Raw genomic sequence first — 22,120 nt, forward strand, 5'->3', positions numbered from 1 at the left:
TTCTTGATTTTTGTCCACTACCTATGGACTGATTTAACTTACAATTTTTTTTTTATTTTAATTTTAAAACAAAATATTTTGAATTTTATTTTTTATTTATATATATTTATTAAAAATATTTTTAATTTTAAAAAGATAAATTGTTTGGTAAGGCTTAATTTACATTGTAAAGATGTTCAGGACACATTCAGGAAACTGAAATAAAGTACTGCTTTAAGTCTGAAATTGAAACATAGTTTAAATCCTTATAACTGTTAGTAATGTTTACCAATAGCCCACAGGAACAACACAGAATCACTACCAGGGCTAGCATTCTTGTTGGTAACTTTTCCTGTTAAGATGTGAATAGACCAGAAGACTGGGAGGTTTTAATCTCTCTGCAGTAAAATACTTCAGCAATGGGAAGTCTTTGCTGCTTCTACCTGTGAACAAAAATGTACAGCTTTCCTTCTCAGTAATTTAAAGTTGCATAATGACTTCATGCTAATAACAGCTCTTGTAACTCACTTTTGAATGCACCACAGGATAAAAGTTTTGCTGAGATTAAATTCTTATAATTCTGCCTGTTAGAAAATGTATGCACAAATATTTTAAAAAACTGTGACAAGTCAGAATAAATTCCCTCTAGAGGTGCGCAAAGCTGTTCCTGCAGTTATGCAATAGTTGTGTATCAAGGAGGAAGCTATGTACATTAATACTAAAAGGAGCTAAATTCTTACTTAATGAAAGAAGCGTAACTTTCTCTAACCATTTAACCAGAGAGACTTATTTTTCAGAGGCAATGTACCACAAAACTGAAAAATCCTTACTATGCAGAATTAATTTTTACGTTAATCTGTAAACAGAAAACCCGTACTTTGCCACGTAGGCCTTCCTAAAATCCAATACTTTACTCAGGTTTTACTATATTACCAAGTCTTGCTCCTTTTCAGCTGGAAAAGAACTCCACAAGTCAGGTCACATAGGTGAAAATATTACTCATCCAACATTATTCTTGAAATACATGGTTTTGATTAAAGGTAATTTGAAAGGGCAGAACTCTGCAGTGCTCAGCCAGCTTTTACTTAGTAACACACCAAGCTAAGAAAAAGGGAAAACATTTCTTGAAAAAAATCTTTAGTTACAAATTACAGCTGATTTCCAATATAAAACTTGCTTATACAAAATGTATAAATTATGCTGAATGTATTGTTTTCAGAAGCAGGCAATACAATTATTCAAATTATTCTGAGACTTTTAACTGACTAATGAAAGCAAATATTAATGATGCTATCATACAAAAGGTAAACGTCACTTTGAGAGAATTCATAGTTACAGCAATTACTATTTTTCCTATTCAGTATTAATTACCTTAGTTTCAGAGTACTCTATTCCATGACAACCTTTAAAAATAACAACTGCAACAGAGAGATTTAGAAAGTGAAAAAAGAACAAACAAGTTCTCCATTCAGAGAGAAAGGGATCAATACTGAAGCTAACAATAAGCCTTCCTATATTTTTGTTCTGGATAATTTATTTCTATCCAGAACAAAAATAGGGGATACATATGTCCAGTAGGGTAGGAATTCTGTATGGAATTCTCTGTACAATAGAAATATAACTTCTTTATAGAAAGAAATCTAAGTGTTTGATATATACATACACACACATATACATCTGTTTGCTACATATAGATGTATATACACAGTAATTTGATTCTCCTGCGCTGCAAGCAGAAAGATCCAGCAAAGTGTAATTGGACTCTTGTATTTTATTTGCTTTCTAACCATGTTTAGAAAGCAAATATATAATGTGTTTTACAGAAATACGAATGACAATAAGTTGCAATGTGATGAATCAGATACTTTCAGAATGATTCGTAATGAAAATGATGGCAATAGGATAATTTCAGATTGAACTAGAAAAAGAATATGTTCAGTACTTATTTTCTCCGAAAGGAAAATACATTTTCCAGGTTCAGGGAGAAATAAAGAACTAGGTTAACTACTGAAGGAGAGTAAAGAAACATTGTTACTGAAAGGTAGTACTAAAGGACATAACAAAGTGTTCATAACAATTTAGAAATATCCAACAATTCAGGAATTTATGAACAATCTAGAAATATGCAACTCGACTTACACATAGAATAGAATAAACACTAGATAAGCAAATAAAAGGATTAATTGTTGACTCTCTGATTTCATTTAATATTACAATTAAAAGACTTAATTTCCAGTTTTAATGAAAATATGAGTAAACCACAGCATTCTAGATGTTTCTATGTTCATATTCTCTGTGTGTCAAAATTTGTAATACTCAGGACTTAATAAGAAATATTTTTTTGATTTAAGATAATAAATCCAAATTTCAAATTTGAAGACAGATTTTTTTACCAGAAATTCTAAATGGAAGTTGCCATTTGTGATACACAGTGCAACTAAAGTTGTTGCAACTAAAGAAGTGCCAAAACCAACTGTTCTTGTTCTGAGCAATACAGCCTAGGGAGGAAAAAAATTACATTCCCAGGCTGCACTTAACATGGCACCTGCATACACATATACCTGTATAGAATTCTTCCATTTTGGAAGCCCATTCATTTTTAACAAGCAAAGTTCAGCGTAGCTTTTTGTTGGTTGGGGGTCTTTTTGGTTTTGTTTTTTGTTTTGGTTTTTTTTTTAGTTAGAAAATTCCTAAGGGTTTTACATTATTTTACTTCTAAACAAAGGTATATTTAAGCATTTCTAAAAGAGTGAATTGACGTTAATAGGAGGCAAAGAAGTGGGTAAGTAAAAGAGATTCACATGCTTCTGCAAAAGATTTTTGACTAGAAGTCAGCAAAACCAGGAAAAGCTCTTTATCTTTTTTCAGATTCCAAAAGCCACAAAAGATTTTACTTGCACTGTGTATCACAACATTACTCACAATTTTATTTATGTATGTATCTACTGACTGTATTGTTTTTCAGTGGGTTGGACAGCACTCAAGGAAGTGTTCCACAACAATAAAGACCTTTTGTTGGGGTCCACATGTCTGATCACAGTGCCAATACTTTTCTCTCTTAGCTTGTGCAGAGCACACTTTGAAATGTCAGTGGGAGTTCTGCATGCATACGGAGAGGAGGCTATAGGAGGTGACATTTGCCGTGTGGTCCCGAGATGAAAATTTTTCCCTAAAATAGTTCCTTCAGTACGTTGTTGGGTTTTTTCCAACACAGCAGTCACTTTTTTTTTTTTTTTTTTTTTAAGCAGGAAATGAACCTTTAAGACAATGTTGAAGAATACCATTTGCCAAAAGACAGTTTGAAATGTTGTGTTATGTTTAAATATCAACATAAAACATTGGCTGAACAAAAATTGGTGGTAGTAGTGCTATTCTATGAAAGATCCTTACTACTTTTTTTTTTTTTTCTCCTGATCTAGGCTTCTATTACACTACACAGTTAAACAGACCAATCTTAGAGCAGAGTCCAAATTATGACATTCCACATGCAGAGCTATTTGTGTAGATGACATTCAACTCTGTGATAATGGATTGGTTACTGTTGACTGGAAGTGTTACTAATCTCCATAAGTCATAAGGAAGAGGTAATAGCAATTTATAACTCTGCAGCTTAGAAAAATAAAATTTGCTTTATAAAATGACAGATATAAAAAGGACTTACTGTTTCCATTTCCTTGCTACTACTATTTTTGAAGCATAAACTAGCTTGAAAGGCAATCTTAGCTTTCTATATCTTCTGTTCATACAAGAATTAACTGACTAACTGTAAAATTAAAGTTCCCCTAATAAAATCTCTTACAAAGTTTTTTATTTGTTTGTTTTTCCTTGTTTTTAGCTTGGTAGCCACAAAGGAAACAGACAGTGCAAGATCTCGTAGCATGCCAATGTCACCATCTGATTTCCTGGATAAGCTAATGGGCAGGATGTCGGGCTATGATGCAAGGATCAGACCAAATTTCAAAGGTAATTTCAAACCTAAACTTTCAGGTTTTCAGTGTTTTCACACATATGCAGTTTCTGGAACAAATACAAAAACAAAGAAGTACACTCACGGGGAGGGGGATAAAAAAAAAAAGGTCTCCTTTTGCCTTACTTTGCTATGACAGTTCATTTCAGTAGTAATATGCTCTATTCCTGCCACTTTCACAGCTGCCCAGATGCAGACCCCTTCTGCAATTTCAGCTTATCACTAGATTTAAATTGTCTAATATGTTGTTTTTTTTTTTTCCTTTCCTGAAATGCTTGTTAATGGATTCAGATTCCCACCTTGGACTAACATATCCTGAAGCACTCCAGAAAGCAAGTTCTGTGAGAGGCCAAATCCTCATACCTACCTGATCCTAAGTAAAAGGAAAGTGTGTTCATGATATGACAATCAGAGTAAAGCTCAAGAGAGCCTTAGTTACCAAATTTATCACCAAATTAGATTCCTCACTCCTGTGCCCGAGTTGTGCTTTGAAATGGCAAAAAGGACCATCTTTCCTCTTGTTCCTTTCCCTGCTCTTAGTTCTCTACTGAAACTGCAGGTTCTCAATACCTGGAATTGCATCTTGCCATGTGCCTTTGATGCACTTGTAACAAAGAAGATTCAAACAAGACAAAGGAAATTCAAAAAAGATTGGAGGTCCAAAGTCTGCAAATAAAATTATTACATCTTCTAAGGGTCTTAGCACAAACCATATTATCCAGACTCAGGCATACTAGAGTACTGAATGAGGGATTACAGAAACTATATTATTATACAAGCATACAAACTATTATATAGACAAAAACTACCCATTCTAATTTTTGCAGTCCAGGAAGTTTAGGCAAATTTAACTTTTTTTTTCAGAATGTCAAGAGTTCCGATAATGTAGTGGAACTATATTTAACTTTATTTCTGAATCTTTAAATCAAGTTATCAGTCTTTAAATTCTCCAGAATATAAATATTTTGAAAGAGTAAAACTATTGTGATTAAAAATTATGTTATTCTTACTTTTTCTTACTGCCTATCTTCTTGAGTCCGAGAGATTCTCTTAGCTCTAACTTTTCACTATGAGGTGGGGTTTACTCCATATTTACTACAAAAAAATTTCTTCAAGCAGACAGGCCTTCCTCCTCTAAGTCATCTGTAACTACCTTTCCATCTTAACTCTTATTCAGCACCTTTCTGACACCTTCAATACCCAGAAATTTAAGGGGTTGTGACTCCAAAGCCATTGCTATATACTGGTTTTGCCTGAATTTGCCCAGGCTGATTCATAAGGACCAAATAAGTAGTTGGTCAAGTTACTGCCTCATCAGTAAGCCATAAACATTTGGTATATATATATAAACTTATTACCCATGTTTCACTGCAGTTGGAGATGCCTTGCTCTTAATAAGTTAGCAGTGCTGATATTTCTTAGAAAATGAGAAATGTGCTCTGGAAATTCAAACACATCACTAAAAGATTCACAACAGTGTTCAATATCCCTGATGACCATACAGAATAAGTCCCTTGGGCTTTCCTTGCCAGAATAACTTTGAAGTAGATTCCATTGCCAGGCTTCCTGGAGGATTAACGTATCAAACAATATTAGCAAAGTAATGCAAAACATTGTATTTCTAAAATTACTTTCTTATATGAATGGTAGCTCTTACATTGTTTTTGCTCCTTATTAAAGTTACTCTGGCTTGTTGCCACAGTATACTTTTTAGCACGCAATCTGCAGGTTCAACCTAAGGTAAAGCTGTGCTGGACAGAAGACCTCAGGCAAAGCCCAGGCACTGCAGTTTTTCTTTTTTTTTTTTTTGAGTCTCCTGAAGACCTACAAACACGTGTTTAAAAATGAGGAGTTTACAGTTTAGCTGTTGATTTGGGGATTGGATTTTGGCATTTGTCATGGACACCACATAATCAGTCTTCTAATGGGGCTACAGCGAAGAATAGGCAGATGGTTTAGAGATTAGCAAATTGAAGACAGTGCCTCCTGAAAGTATAATTCAAAAGACTTAGAGCCTTGTTTTGTAACTATTGAAATTTAAAGAGACAAAACTAATTTGACATTGTTCTTTTTCAAAAAGTGCACATTCTAAATCTTCTAGACAGCTATGCAGTTTGAACAAATCTGCCCAGAATGATTCAGACCTATCACTAAGAATAAGTATCACCTTAAGTGACTTTGCCACTCTCTGGTTAGTTTTATTAGTCCCAGAACAAGTGCTGGAGCTTAATGCCTTTTTGAGTATTTAATCTAGCAACAGTTCTAAAGAAACAGAATTAGTACTAATACGAGAACTCAGATAATAATTTTAAATCATTTGTCTTTCTAGTAAAATCCCTATGTAGACATGATTTTAGACTACCAATTTGTCATAATTAATCTTGGTCAATAACACGTAATTACATATTTTGTCTGGGTGCTCTGCTTTTGGATAAGGAATTCTGTATATCTGTTTTTGTTCAACAGAAATAATATAGAAGTAGTAGTATTTATTTATCTATGTAATAAAATAGAAAATTTAAGAACTCTTGTAAAATCTTTGTTCCAGTTGCAAAATATTTTTATTTTCAGTACATCAAACCCATAGCAAGATGTTTCCATTACTAAGCTGTTCCATGTCCCAATATATATCTGTTCCTGCAAATATAGGAAATACGTCACTATCTTTCAAATTTTGATGCAATTATGTAATCCATGTGCAAAAATTGTCATGGCCTCAAGATACTCAGAATTAACCTGATACAGAAGAGGTGTTAATACAGCACAGGTTGCACCACTGATAAAAATCCATTAGGGTGGAAATTTGGGGCTTTACATAGGAAAGAACAACGCATTCTTTGCCCTGGTACTGCCAAACAGTATTCAATTGTTAGTTTAGGAACTTCTTAAGGCATGACTTAACTGAAAATATTAGTTTAGATAAATGTGTTCTTCTGAGACATGGAGGAAAACAATTACTTTCTTTTGATGTTCACAAATTTTATATTTATGTATCACTCCGTACAATACACCTTTTCCAGTGTGGAGAGTCCTGTTCTACTTAAGGTGGTTTTGTGTGAAGCATTTCATAGAATTTGTGATTCTTGTTTGACATCTTGACATCTCTTTTCTCCCTAATATACCCTTCTGAGGCAGACAGAGAAGAAATTTTGAAGTATTCAAGATGGAAGTTCATGATCTGCTTATACGGGAGTTAATTTTTTTTTAATGTATTTCTTTGCATTCTCCTAACTTTATTGATTACAGAGCATACTTCCAGAGAACCATCCATAATGTATGTTGCCCTACTTTCCTGCATGGAAATCGTTAATTTTGATCCCGTCAGTAGGAATGCATAGTAAGCATTATTTGGCATTTGGGAATTTAATCAAATATTTCATTGCTTGATAACTCAGTATTTTGTGATTTTTCCGCACCTCCTTGTAGTCAGCTTTATATACAATCACCATAAATAATCTTACAGCAGAAGTGGAATTCTATTGCCATGTCTTCTTTTCTAGTTCATAAATACCGAAACACAAAGATTCAGTGCAGATCCAGTGGGGAATTCACCAGCAGTTACCTTGCACTTTGAAAAATAGCTGTTTATTCCTAACATTAAAAAACTTCAAAGCAAAAGGCATATAAAAGGACTTTCTCTCACATCAAGACCAATATCCTTAAAAAGCTTTTAACAAAAGATTGTGTTGGAAAGTTTTTGGAACTCAAACTATTTTAATTAAATTAATTATGTTAGGATTAAAAATAATATTTATTTTATCGCCTTTGTCCACACAGTCATCAGCTCTCTCAGTGGGCTTCAGTAGATCTGAGAGATGTTATTCCAGCAAAAATAACAAAAATAATATTAATCCACACATCTTAACCAAAACAGTTCTCATCATTTTAACCAGTCTAACCAGTACAGAGGTAAGGTTTACAGGCATAACGTTCATTGTCAATGTCATCCACCATCATACCTGAAGTCTTTTTCTTTTTTAATTCAAGTTATACTTGCTGAACATGGTACACATTTCCACTGATAACAAAACTGACACCAGCAATAGCTGACTTACAGTGATTTGTATTTCCACAATTTTGCAAAGATTTTTATACTGTCTGGCTTGATATCACCTCAGCCTGTCAGTTTGTTCCTGTTCACTTAGTCTGAAATGTCTTCTACAGTCCTCATACAAATCTTCCATCAGAACGGCTCCAGTATTTGACACAGCTAGCAATTGGAGACAAATGCTGCTAAAAAGACTACATTTAGTTTTTATGCTCTGACCTTCTTCACTTTCATGGATACTTTTATATCTTAATCATCTTCTCCTGACTTCACCTTCCAAGTCTTGGCAGGATTCTATTTTTAATGCCTTGCAGATAGTTATCGTCATTAGCTTTTCCACCTCTATTGAGTTTCAGCCCCATTTTTTTTCCTCCTTGTCTTTAATCTATGTTCAACTTGCCTGAGATCCTATGTTTGAATATGACTTCCAGTTTTAACAGCATCATTTATTCTTTTTAACCATGTTTTGGGAAGTTCATTTTTACTTTCAGCACAGTATCTTTGGTCTCTAAAACATTTGCAAGCTGCTTTTAGCTTATCCTTTTATGGTCTATTTAACTAGCTGCTAACTGTATTTTTGTAATGATGCTTTTGAAATTAAGCATCAGTGTTGTAGCGATTTAGGGCTTTTTCTTTATAAAAGCAACCATGCTTGCTGATATAGCAAACTTACTCTTTATAGCATAGTACTATTTTAAACAAGATAGTATCATACCAAATTTTAAATGTTGACAAGAGCTACAAGATGAAAGCATTTAAAAGGATAGCTGCCTTGCAAACAAATTATCTAACATAGCTAGTAAGTACAGTTTTCTCCCTGATGGTTTTTAGTGGCTCTGCCTTTGTTTGTCTCCCTTGCTTTTTCTTTTTCCCTTGATCCTTTTCAGGAGTTGTCAATGTCAAACTTTTACTGAATTCTAAGTAGTACTGGATATGCTCAACAGCTCTTAATTAACCAAGTAGCAAAGCGAAAATAGCGTCAAAGTGACTGCAGAGTGATGCCTCCTTACCTGAGAATTCTGCTCCATAGGTGTAGTCTTGTGTATTAAAATGGCTGAAGTAGTGATGTTGCAATTTCTATACAGTACCTCCAAATCATTATTCCTGTGAGGAAAGCAAGCTGGTTGTTCCAAGTTGTGTCCTGTTGGCAGAAATTTTAATGGATGTTCTGATTCTTCAAGTATTTAGTATCAAGTTCATTGGTCACATTAAATTTTGCTAGTTGCAAACCACCAGCAGTGGCAGAGGAGCTTCTTACTTCAGCAACCCTAAAAAAGATATATTACATAAGGGTTTGTAAGGCCAGTCCTCAAATTCCAGATATACGTCTTTCGTTATTAGAGACTTTACAACTGCGGAAAAAAACCCTAACGGGTTCTCTGGTGCTGAATTGGATTATCAATATAAGAATATTAAGGTGCAGCAGGGTGACAAAAAAACTTGTGATGGAAAAACCTTGTTTCTGCTGTACACAGACGGAAATTGATAAGAAATAATGGAGAAATCAACACACTCTACCACAATGCCATTTTTACAGAGACTTTCAGAGAAATAATTTAAAACCTTTTCCATAAAGAGACAATTTATTGTTCAGTTATCATTATGACTGCTCTGCCACTACTGATACTTCACAAATGCAAGATAAGGCAGAGCAATGTTTAACTGAAGACCCATGGTAACAGAAAATTCCATTTAAATGGATTCTTAACCATTTTATGGATTTAAGAGAAATGAGAACAGAATCTATGTCATTCTTTCTTATCCACATTTGTTCCTGTAAGCAGTAGAGATAAGAGCAGCAATAAGGTATTTCTGTTACCAGTTATGACATTAAAGGTAGCAGCTGTCTTGAGTGAAGAAGGTCACTTTTTACCCTAATTGTTGTAAGAAGTGACATACAATGCTCACAGAAACACTCATAAAAATATTTTTTATTATATATTTCAAATAGGATGCTGATTCTTTTTCACAGAATCATCTGTGCAAGTTTATAATTAACCTTCTGTCTTATTTTTAATGCTAGAAGTGGCCAGTCAAGTAGTGTACATTTGAGAAAAATCAAAAGGAAAGTTATTAGAAATCATTCATTTAATTGTGCATTAAATGAGTTGTGAATGTAGCATTATTTCCTCCTAAGTCAATAAACATTGTTTCATAATGGTTTATAGTTTACAGTCATTCAATAAGCAATGATTCTGGAACAGGGACTGGTGTTTATTTTCTTTTGCAGGCCCTCCAGTTAATGTCACATGCAACATATTTATAAACAGCTTTGGATCCATTGCAGAGACAACCATGGTAAGATATTTTACCTCAAGCAGTGTTTAAAGTTCAAGTTAAATATGTTCAATGAGCTCAAAAGCTAACTAGGGCTTCTTTTCACCTGGAACTAAATGAAGAAGGAAATCCACTTCTAAGAACAGAAATTGAGAACATTTAATTTGGTAATTGATTTTTTCTAACAGAAAAACCATCATTATGCCATCAAACACACAAGTAAAAGTAAAGGGTTGCATTTTTTTTTTATTTCTCCATAAATTCTTTGACAGTTGTAATGAACTCATTTTTTTCAATTTGACAGGTATCATTTCCCATAGTGTTCCACCTTTCTAACCTCAAAAACGTCATTAAGTTGCTTTGTTATTAAGATGTTATAATTTCATTATATACAGTGCATATAGGGATGTATACTTTATTTTAAAAGTCCTTCTTCCATAGATCCATTGCACAGAGGTTATAGAATAACTGAAACAGTGATCTGTTATATAAAATTTCATTATGAATTCTAAGAATGGGGTAAATATAAGTGGATTTCCTGCTTTTTGTACATATGCTTGTAATTTGTCTGTTAAGGAAAGGCAGAAGGTAGAGTGCAAAAGCACCGGAGATTTTAAGAAAAGAAGGAGAAAGAGAGGTCAAAATCTAAAAATAGTAAAACTAGATATTGAACTGAGAACCAAAAAAAAACCCAGCTTGTTTAATCTTATTTAACAGTTGGAACATACATGCTAATAACTTGGAGCACAGATTTACTCATTAAAATTTGGTGAGAGAGGAGATATAAGCATTCCTTCTCCATACAAGTGGCTCACAAATTTTTAAGAAAGGCAAATAAACACCTTTTAAAACAATTACGTATTAATTTGGGGACCGAGTATTAAAATACAGAGATGAAGAAAGAAGTTTGAGAGTTTGTAAAATCCATATGTAGTAAATGCTTTGAAATCCCAACAATTTCAAGTATCAGGATATGTACTTGGAATGACAGAACACAGAATAAAAATAATTGGTATAGCAAAAAAACCAACCAAACAAAAAAAAACCACTAAGCAAAAGCCATCCCTCTGAATTAGCAATAAGAGCACAAATGAGACCTTTGAATGTAGCCAAGGACCTAGAGTTAGAAAATCAATAACATAAATTCATAAATGCAAAGTGATATTCACAGCTGCCTGATATTTACCTGCCTTGGAACATAGCGGTGGATGTTACTGAGAGACACAGATGAGTTTTTTCAGGTAGAAAATTACTTTAATTTGTATTTGGGTGCCTTGCCAGATTGCAAATCCCAAACAGATTGACATGGCATCCAAAGAGATTTATTCAGGTTTGATCAGAGGACTAAGCAATACCCACAGGATTAGAATACTGCTCCACAGCTACTTTTAAATGGAAAGAGGATGCCTGAGTTCACATCGCAAATGTATTTTCTCTCCAAAAAAAAAGAGAATTATAAACATTTCTTTTCAGTGTAAGTGTTAGTACAATACTTCTATTTTATAATTAAATTACATTCTTTTCCCTGTTGCCTTGCAAACAAATTAAAGCAGTCAAGATAGACTACAATCTGGTTTGTAACAAATGGTTCCAGACAGTACGTTATAGAAAATACCAAACCTTGTCAGAACCACAATGGGTTTCATTCTGTAGATGATAGGCATTCAAAAACTAGACAATTAAACACAACCTCAAACTTAGGACAACTGCTGCCTTCATGATGCTGGTATTCTGTTTATAATTCACTGATACAGTCCACAACTGACTTTTGTTTATAGTCCGCAGTTGTTGACCTCTCAGACACTCAAATCTTCCTTTGCAGAAAAGTAAATGCTTTTCTATAGGTAGGACTTTCAACTTCATATTTTATTAGCTTTACCTCTCCACAACACTGAAGATTAATATCTTAAAATTACAATCAAACCCATATTTCATTATTTTACAAACTGAATTTCTGCATTGCTGAACAAGTTATTTCACTGCAGTTCAGTATCTTAACAATTATCACTATTTTACCAATTTTATTTACTGCAGTCCTTAAAATTCAGGTACTTAAGTCTTAATATTTATTCTAAATCTTTATGCATAGAAGGGCTCATTCGAATAATAATTATTAGTTAGAATATACTAGAATACTCTTGCTTTCTTGATAGATACCTTTTTCCAAACTGTAAAAAAAAAGGTTAAGTAATCAACACATGCAAAACAAAACTGGCCACTAAGTGGTACCTTGAAGTGTCTCTGGTATTTAAAACTACCAGCTAAATAATGGGTTATGCATATAATCTATTAGCTTTAAAGAAGTCCGAGTACATCAAGCCACATCCTTCACTGTCGTTGTAACTGCTCCTGGCAGTAGGTCCCTTTCTCCCATCTCTAGTTTTCTAGTTCTCTCATTACGACCAAAATCTTTGAGCTCCCTCTGCTGCCTCGGTTACATATAACACAGTAAGCAGTTACAGAAAAACAAAGGGTTAAAAAAAAAACAGGATTGCTTGCAAAATAGCCCTTTGCCCACTTTACATTACCAGACGTTATAGTTCTCCATAAGGACGAGGAGTTTGTCGGTGGGCAATGGGGATGTACAGTGTGCAGCAGGAATCAGCTTTCAGGCCAGCACATACTCTTAAACTCATCCGCACAGGGTCTAGCAGATCGGGAGAGACAGCCAAACCAGAAAAAAAGTAGCTGAATTTGGCTTGCAGCTTGTTACTTCTGTAAATTGGTTTGTTCTTTCTCTTTTTTCTTTTTTTTTTTTTTTCTTTTTTTTTACATTTCATTCAACTTCTTTGGAGTATGTGTTACAGTTATTTCATATTACCTTTCTATGTCTCAAAAGACAAACTGGATGGTTCACAGCAAGGAAAAGACATGCCACCTCTTGCTAGGAAGCTGAGATTCCAGTTGAACCTAGGTAATTTTAAGTGATCATATGAGGAACTTAATTTGTGTCACGTATGCTCTAAGGAGGCAGAAAAAAGTAAATCACAAAACTGAAAACTCCCTTAAAATTTCATCATTGATACCATTTAGGATGCAGCCTATTGAGCCAAATGGTAGTACCAGATCTGTATATGTTTCGACAATATTCACAAAGTGAGGATTTCACACTTGTCCTGTAGCCAAGTAAAACTCTTCTTGCTTTGCACATAAAAAGGAAAACATAGATCTAGTCTCATTTTTCACGTTGCTACTACTCTTTTTCTCACATAAGGATTTAGAAATCTTAAAAAAATATGAGATTAAAAAAATATGGAAGCTCAGAATAAAATGACTCTTTCATTACATGAAATGGACATCGCATAATTAATAAATTAACATCTGAAGTCTTTTATTTAAGGCAAATAGTGACATATGTAAGAAGACTTAACCTTAAAAATGATAAACCAGTCAGATTGTTTGGTCATGTAAAGTTAAATATATATTGGCAATATGGAAACCATATCCTACAGGAAACCAAATAATTTGGTTATTGGTGCACTGGAACTTAAATTTCAGGGTTTATCACAACATCCTCAAAAGTTTTTTACAGAGGTGTTTTGTAGCTCAAGCTGTGATCAGCTTGTATTTGCATGGTATTTCCTAATGCAAAGAGATTTCCTCATTGTTAAGAGCAGGGTCATATACATTGTTGGCAGTTACCAATAAAATAAAAAGAATACATTATGGTCCTACAGGATGAGCACAATATCAATGCCAACATTTTCAGATACAAATGTTCAGAGGCAAAATACTGAATGCATGAATCAGAGGCTACAGAATAGTTAGGCTGGGGGGGGGGCGGGGGCGGGGACCGGCTAGTAGATCATACCAAAAAACCTCCTTTTAATTCAGTAAATATGATTGACCAACTTCCTCAAGGTTTTCTGAGTTTTAAAGCTCAGGAACAACACCTTGATCTTAACGCAGATTTACAGCAATATTTACTAGGTACATATTAATATGCCTAGCATAATACACGTGCTAAAAGTGCACTGAAAGGGACACTCACTGAGAGACATAACGGCAAATGAGAACAGTGCAGACAATTAACACATTACAAACCATATGTCCATTATTTGTTCCTGCCACATTTTTGCTGATGGGTATTTCTTGACTCAGTCTGAAAAGAACTGTGTTATCCTGGATGTTGCTAGGAAGCAGGTGACAGATCTTCCTGTACTTCCAGCACTAATGAGATCATCTTACATTTACAAATGAAATGCTCTTTTAGCCCACATTAACCCATTTTTGACCCATTGTAACTACTTTCTTTTCACAAGTCTCAGATCTTTAATTTCATTAGCTTCAACTTTCTTCAAGTGAGCATTTCTGTTTATGTTCTATTCTATCTACTCTACATTGTCTTTAAGAAAAGTGTTCACTTGTATACCTTGCAAAGCTTAATGCTGAAGATTTTCACCGATTTTGTCTAAATGAATCATTTAGTTGATTGTCTCAAATACAAGGAGATATATGCCTGCCTTTAGTGAAAATATGCTAAAAAGTTCTGTGTAATGAATACAGCAGTGTGTTAATACTGAAGTGACAGGCAGGAATATCCACATTGCACAATTTTTAACTCAGATGAGTGAACATGCAATAAAGGCCACTATACAATTTCAAAATTACAAAAAAAAAACCCCAAACCCACATTCAATTTCTTTCCCCTATTTGACCATTAACTTCCTTATATCAAGGCACAGAGAAGTCAGGAGACTGCTCTTGTATAAGTTTGGAAGGCAAATTATTTAACATCCTTTATTTTATCATAAACTTGCCTCTGCCACCCTGAGCCTGGGTCACAGAGTCAGGAGTAGACAGAGGTTTTTTAAAATGCTAGCAGGTCTACAACTGTCCAGTTTGTTACATGACCAGACTTATTCAAACAAACCTCCGTGCTGAACATGCATTCTAAGCAGACAGTATCATTTCACCCTCCACAGATTTCCATATTTCCTATTTTCCATATTGTACAGAAATTCTATAGAATGCAACCAAAGTGTGCTTGAAAAAGTACATTGTGATGCATACAGAGTGTGAACTAGCAAACAAATAGCATCCCTTTGTTTCAAATTAAAGAAAAAGAAAACAAAAGACCTGTATCAGTTGAGTTTAGGAGTAGCAGTGGAAAATATTGTTTTGTGCAGTTGTGCTCTGAAATTTTAGTCTAGGATAACTTTTTAGAAGGGAGTCTTAGAATTCCGATACTGTGCGGTAGAAGATATCAGGTAAAATGCTGGCTGGTATTACAACAGCGCAACAGCATGATGAAGCAGAAAGAGACAAGGAAATGTCAGACAAAGGTAATGTCATCCATCTCACCAACTTAGAAGGTGTGGCATGGTGCCAACTACTTGACAAAGCTGATCAATAGCGCATTTTTCATATCATTAAAGGGTGTTGAGGAGAAGAGGCGTTTCCAGGTGCCCATTACAAATGACACAATTGGAGCTGTGCACTAAAACATGAGGGTCAAGTACCTGATTTACTCATACACTGTAATAGATGGTGCAGCAGATGGATAGGTTGGGTGACGCTATGCATAGAAAGGACTAGTACAGGTGATACTGCACATAATGGTTATCAGATACCAATAGGTGAATCTCCAGATCTGGGGAAATCTGGTTCTCTATGAACACCGAAAATCACCCTTACACAACAAGTCACAAATGGGGAGAAATAATCTCACTGTGGTTATCTCCTGGCTTCTGGGAAGCTTACAAGGATGATTGTACTATTCTATACCTCTTCCTAAACTTCTCTTCCTGTGTTATAAGCTAAGACTATTCCTGTATTCTTTTCTGGCATCTATGTTGGATTTTTTTCTCATGAAATAACTCCAGCCTTTTGGGCTTCTTTTATGACTCTGGAAAAGTAAAGGAAATGCCATTTTTTTTTTCCTTTTTGATTCCTTTCATGATTTATAAATAATTCAAAAAAGAAAAGGTTTGGGTTGGATCATTCCATAATTAAATTCCAGGAGCTTGGGCAGCAAATGAGTTTTGCACTGAAGAAAATAGTTTTGACTTATGTTTGGTTTAGGTTTGAACTAGCAAAAATGGCTGATTAAATTGAATTTTAAAAATAGTCAGAAGCTTTGCCTTTGCTGCAGTTGATGACCTCCACAGAAGCTGGTGGCAGGCTTCTTTCCTTGGCCCTTCAAGCCAGTGGTTTTAAAACTGTTTTCAGAAGCAACGCTGCAGTGAGTTATTAGGGACAGTAGTGTTTGTTCCTTGGTTAACAGAGTGTGATTATGTTAATTGAAAAAAAGGGGTTAGTTATAGGGATGGTTCCCACATATTTCATATGTTTGAAAGCCAGTATATTCAACACGGATGTACAGAAAAACAGAAATATAAACTATGAATAGACTCATCAGTAAAATATGAACAAATAATCTTGTTTTATTAAACATTAGGTTAATCTTTCTTGCTTGTCACCAATAGAGAAACAAACCAACTGAAGACCAAGTTTCAGGTTTATTTTAGATAGCATCCTGAGGCCAAATTCTGCTTGAAAGCTTGAGATACAGTGCAACCTTACCTAACAACAGAATGCATTTGTCTGAGAAAATACTACAAAAACAGCAAGGTCTTGTTTTCAGGTCTGAAAAACTGCCATTTCTAGATAGCCTTTCAATCATTTATAAAGAACTGAAACTTCCTTTATGAAAAAAAGAAAATATTTCATGCAGTCAACATCCTTAGATTGGCTGTGAAGTTAGTCTAGAATAAGTGATACTGTAATGATGAAAAGCTGCTTGAAAAGTTTCAGTCATTTTCAATACCTTTAGATGAAAGTACTGTCACAGACGATCCGACTCAGTTGTTCAATGTGCATTTGCAGTATTAATGGAAATTTAAAAGTGATGAAAGAACTCAAAAGGACTATATTCCGACAATGAACAAGTCATAGGACTGAAAATATAATAACAAGTATCTACAGTAAAGCAGAAGTTCAAACTGACAGTTTTCACTGACAGCAGCCATGTAATGGGCACAAACAATAAAGCTGTGGTCCTTTTGCAAACACAGATACCTTTAAGGCAGAATCTAGAAACACAATATACTGGAAGGATTCTGCAATTAAATACTAACATTCCTATTTCAGTTGTCCTGATTTGTAATCTGGATTGATTTTTGTGCTTGTGACCCATAACTTATTTCAAGATTTTTGAAAAGAAGAGGAATTGGAATAGGTTTTATAGCAAGGCTTGGTGGCTGAGACCAGCCAAGTTCTGTAACATTTTCTGGAACTTGGAGCTGAAATTCAATGGTATCTTTACACCATATGCAGAATAAATAACTAAGCCAGAAATAAAGACTGCTGGTACCATTTAACTTTCACTACTGATAAAACAAATCATCCAGATCTTAATACCCAAGGTTAAATTATGACTAATTTCAGACCTATGGGGTTTCTAGATGTAACTTTTATTACTTATTGTCAACAGACAAGAAGTAATCTCTCAGGTTTCCCAACATGCAATAACAGTGTTTCCAGACTATGGTACATGCAGAAGACAGGCAACCTGAGTTAATGTATAAAAGCTGCAGGTAGAGACTAAAACCAGATTTTCTCATTTCAAAGCAGACTGCTCTTTTCTGATCCTATTTTTGTGGTGCCTGAAAATGCAGTTCCATACCTATAAATAAAGTTAATTTAAGAGAACTGCATGCGGATTTTTAAAAAGCAAACACCGATCAGCTTCACTTCCAACATTTTAGCAGGTTTTTGTCATTCAATTTAACAAAAGACTAAGACTACATGCTTAAATACTTTGGTACTTTTTGACAATACATAAATCCACAAAGAAATGTTTTCTTTAATGAACAGTAGCAACAATAAAATGTTAAATGTTGAATAAAATCTCCAAGATTCTTCTTGAAAAACAACCAACAGTTTATAGTCCCAGCTGTCACACAAAACATGGAAAATACTCCAGTACCTCGGGCCTAGGGCTGAAACCTGAGTGCCTGTATCCACTCATTCAAGCTGCACATCCACAAACTCCTTAGCTACCACCAGATACACACAGTATCTTCTGCTTTGACTTCCTACTCCTGGGAGAAATACCAATCTGGTATACATCTATACCTACTTCAAGTATACCAAATTCTGCAAACATCATAGAACACATCAGTCAGAGATTGTTTCATAGGTCTAGGGAACAGGCAGCAGCGGTAGTCTGACAGTTGTGTGCTGGGCAACAGGTTTTTTTATATCCTTCCTTATATTAAGGAAAACCTAGCTTCAAGTATTTTTTACCTCATTTAAAGAAAAGCCTGAATGCAAGCCTGCTGTTGCCTTAGTACTCTAAGCCTAGGAGTAATTTACCTGTTTTATCTAAAATAGAAAAATATTCACCAGGATAGGTGTTATAATCAGCTCTTCCAGACCTACTATGGCAAATAATTTTCTCATTCTCTCTGGTCCATTTCAAGAAACATTCTTAAAGACTTTGCAAAACAGTTTGTACAATACAGAAAGTTGAACAGCTCAATTTAAAGACACCATATTTTCCTTTTCCCCACAATCACATGTTGCAATTATTAGGAACAGAAGACTTGAAGGGGCCTCCTACATCATCAGTGCAAGCCCTTCCTATGGCTGATAATTTTGCTTTATAATCTAATTCATCACCTGTTCTAATGCTGTCTAAAACCCAAATGGTTAAATAATAAATATGTACTGGAAGAGTTCTCCAGTATAAACACTTTACATGAAGCATTAACCTTGAAATTCTTTCCTTGAATAAGTTCAAGTTATTTTGGCATAATTTAAAAATTCAGTTCTGCTCTTGTGTCTTCATTCTGTTCTTAATACTTCGTACTTCATGCACTCTGGGTGTGCATTTTTAATTACAATAGCCAAAGTAATTACTCAGCATGAAAGAGCTGTGCACTCAATTTTTTTATATGTCATACCCATACTGCGAACATATATTCTAAATCACATCCAAAAAAGTTGAAAACATTTTAAAATACTTTAAAATTAAACAGTAAAATTATACAGCTTATCAAAAGAACTTATAAGAATCTCTTTTCTACATAGCCTTTTTCCTTTTCCAAAAAGAACAGACAGATGATATCAAATACGGTCATTAACAGCTAGTAGAACAAGAGTATTATGAGACTGTGATTCAGGCTTTAATTTTCTTTGAAAGTCAATATAATCACAGCAAGGTGTGGGCTGTTATGCATTTTTTTACCGATATGCCCTGTCCTATGTTATTACTGGCATTATAACAATGGTGCCAGAACTCTTCCCCCCCTCGTCCCCCAAATCCTTCTAGATTCTAATGCCAATTTACACAACAGTAAAACATGGCATCTCTGAGACAGCTTGGTTTCTTCAACTGCACATAATAACCCTTATGACTTCAGAATCTGTCTCACCACTTATAGTCCTCAGCAGGCTCAGTCACACTCTACAGCACAGAAATTGGGTGCTGCATGTTCATTTTCCCAAGCACTTTCTTTTGTCCCTTCAGTTCGTCAACTATCTTACCCAGGAAGCACTACCCTGCCTCTAAACTGACCAGACAGGTGTCTCTATGCAGGAATCAACAGATTGTCAACTTCCTCCCTCTCTCCAAATTGCAGGTAACCCCAGCTCACAGGCACCTGCTCCTCTGCTCCTAGTGCTCCAGCTTGCAGAGGCTTTTACTTTCTCAGCAACTTCATACTGGGCTTTTGACACAGCAAAGCCAACAACAAACAGCCTGCTCTAGCTGCAGCCTTCTCCACAGTTTGCAAGCCCCTACAAAACATGACCCTGGGAGCAAATTTAATCCCATCTCTTTCTTTCCAAGAAAAAAAAATCCCCTCATCTCCTCAAGGCATTTCTTGTCAGAAACTGTGAGCCAGTGTGAACAGATATTGATCAAACGCTTTATAACCATATGAAGAAACTGAAGGTGCATTAAAAATAAATATATTGAATACGTAGAACTGAGGAAAAGCATGTATTCACTATTTCTTCTTTAATGGTTTTTAATGACAAAATAATAGTCTTCAAAAGCATTTCTGGGGAATCTGAATTTATTCCTTTGTTTTAAAAAATAACCAGCCTTTACATTGCCTAATCTTTTAGTCACCAATTTCTTTCTCAGTTTATAGATTTCCAAAATGTAAATATATATTAACCTATGAAAGCTAGGTTATTGACATAACAGGATGAGTTAAAGAAGATTTCTACATTGTACTATCCAACTACAAACATTGTGTGCTACAATATGTGGGATCTTTCACAACCTTCTTTTTAGTTCTTCTATCTTCTTTTATAGATTTAAATTGAATGAGAGCTTAGCTACTTGACTCCTAGTAGGACTGAAGGGATAAAATACTGAAAATTTGATGTTTCTAGTCAGTCTTTATTAGTTCCCTCTTTTGCAATATAGTTTTCCTTATTTTTATGAACACTGTGAAACTGACTACCGTTTGAGAAAACTGAATATATAAAATACATAAATTGCATGCCTTTATATTATGTATATTACATATAATACATATATATCTGTATATAACAACCGTTTTCAAATATGTGTTTATACTTTACACTGCTTAAGTCTTCATTTTGGATAATTTTACTGCAATTTTAAAATGTTTATACTAGACCTTGCAGTATAACAAGACCATTTCCCAGCTTAGCAAGATGTAGGGAAAATGTTTCAGATTTGTGCCTGTGACTACTGTTCTGGTATGACTGTAGTATTACAAATCACAGTATTTGAGATCTATCAAAATAAGTTTAGGATTTGCTTTTCAATGAGTAACGTCTACTGCCACCACCTTCATCACGGACCTAGAGGAAGCCCATCGACTTGACTTTTCTTCTTTCTCCCTTGCTACTCATCTAGAGTAGCATTAGTTCACAAAATTAATTTCTCCATGAAAGGAGCAGGTTAGCAAATGGATACTGGATGGATTTTGTGCCTGGTTTAAGTTTTATTTAGTTGCCTAAGTGCATTTAGTGTTTTTAGAGATGGCCTTAATAATCCCTAAGAGGCCTTGCATCATCTAGGCTGGTAGAGATATCATAGGATTGCAGAAGATGTGCATCTTTCTGAACCAGCAGCTGCAAGTCAGTTTTTCAAACACCATTAGATGTCTTTGTGTAGACAAGTTGTTCCCTTTCTTCTCAGTACTGGTACAGTTCAAATACACATTAACGTTTATGTGTTGCTGTGTCATCAGTGGTAGAACCTCTAAAACAACATGATTTTCCTGACATATTTCTTGGTGTGCTTCATGTATATCAATACATTTAAAGACAACTCATATCTAATCAAGTTTGTTTAAAGTTAGAGATCTATCCCTTCCCACAGCAAATTTTAGCAGTTGTTTAAGCTGCTGGAGATAGCAGGCCCTGCTTCTGGACTTGAGCTAGTTCAGCTTTACCTTTTATTTTACCCTATTTACCCTATTCTAGGCAACATCATATTTACCTACCAACACAAGAAAGGCTGCAGGGAAAGTTAGTATGGAATTCCCAAATTCCTATTTGATCTAATTGGTTACATTTCCCTGAGGAGATGAAACAGAGGGCAGTTTCAAATTCATGTTTTCAAGAAAGATTTCTACTATTAGTCCATTCAGTCACTCATTGAAACCAGTCATATTTGAAATGCTAATACAAAATGTATTAATAACAACATGGAACATATAGCACCAAAAATTCATCTGAAGAAATGAATATCAGAAAAGAACCAGCTTTTCACTTAGAAAGAAATACCTTCTGCTGTCAGAGCAAAAACATCTTCAGGGACACATCATTTGCCTGCAGAAAAAAAAGCCCAGAATCTTTTGTCAACTGAGAACATAGCAAAGATCAGCGAAGACAGAGGCTTAGTGCATGATGTTTGT

General features: G+C 34.7%; 1 protein-coding gene across 5 annotated transcripts in view; it reads left to right on the forward strand.

The window, feature by feature from the left end:
• Positions 1–22,120, forward strand: part of GLRA3 (glycine receptor alpha 3) — a 92,979-nt gene that overhangs the window by 17,539 nt on the left and 53,320 nt on the right. For 4 of the 5 annotated variants that reach the window (XM_040588797.1, XM_040588804.1, XM_040588822.1 and 1 more), the window contains exons 2-3: positions 3,815–3,942; positions 10,225–10,292. In XM_040588797.1, the coding sequence (XP_040444731.1) occupies positions 3,815–3,942; positions 10,225–10,292 (196 nt within the window). The remainder of the gene's footprint in view (positions 1–3,814; positions 3,943–10,224; positions 10,293–22,120) is intronic. The other variant, XM_040588814.1, reaches the window with a different exon arrangement.

The sequence above is a fragment of the Falco naumanni genome, chromosome 1 (assembly GCF_017639655.2).
Source record: "Falco naumanni isolate bFalNau1 chromosome 1, bFalNau1.pat, whole genome shotgun sequence".
In the NCBI taxonomy this organism is placed as follows: domain Eukaryota; kingdom Metazoa; phylum Chordata; class Aves; order Falconiformes; family Falconidae; genus Falco; species Falco naumanni.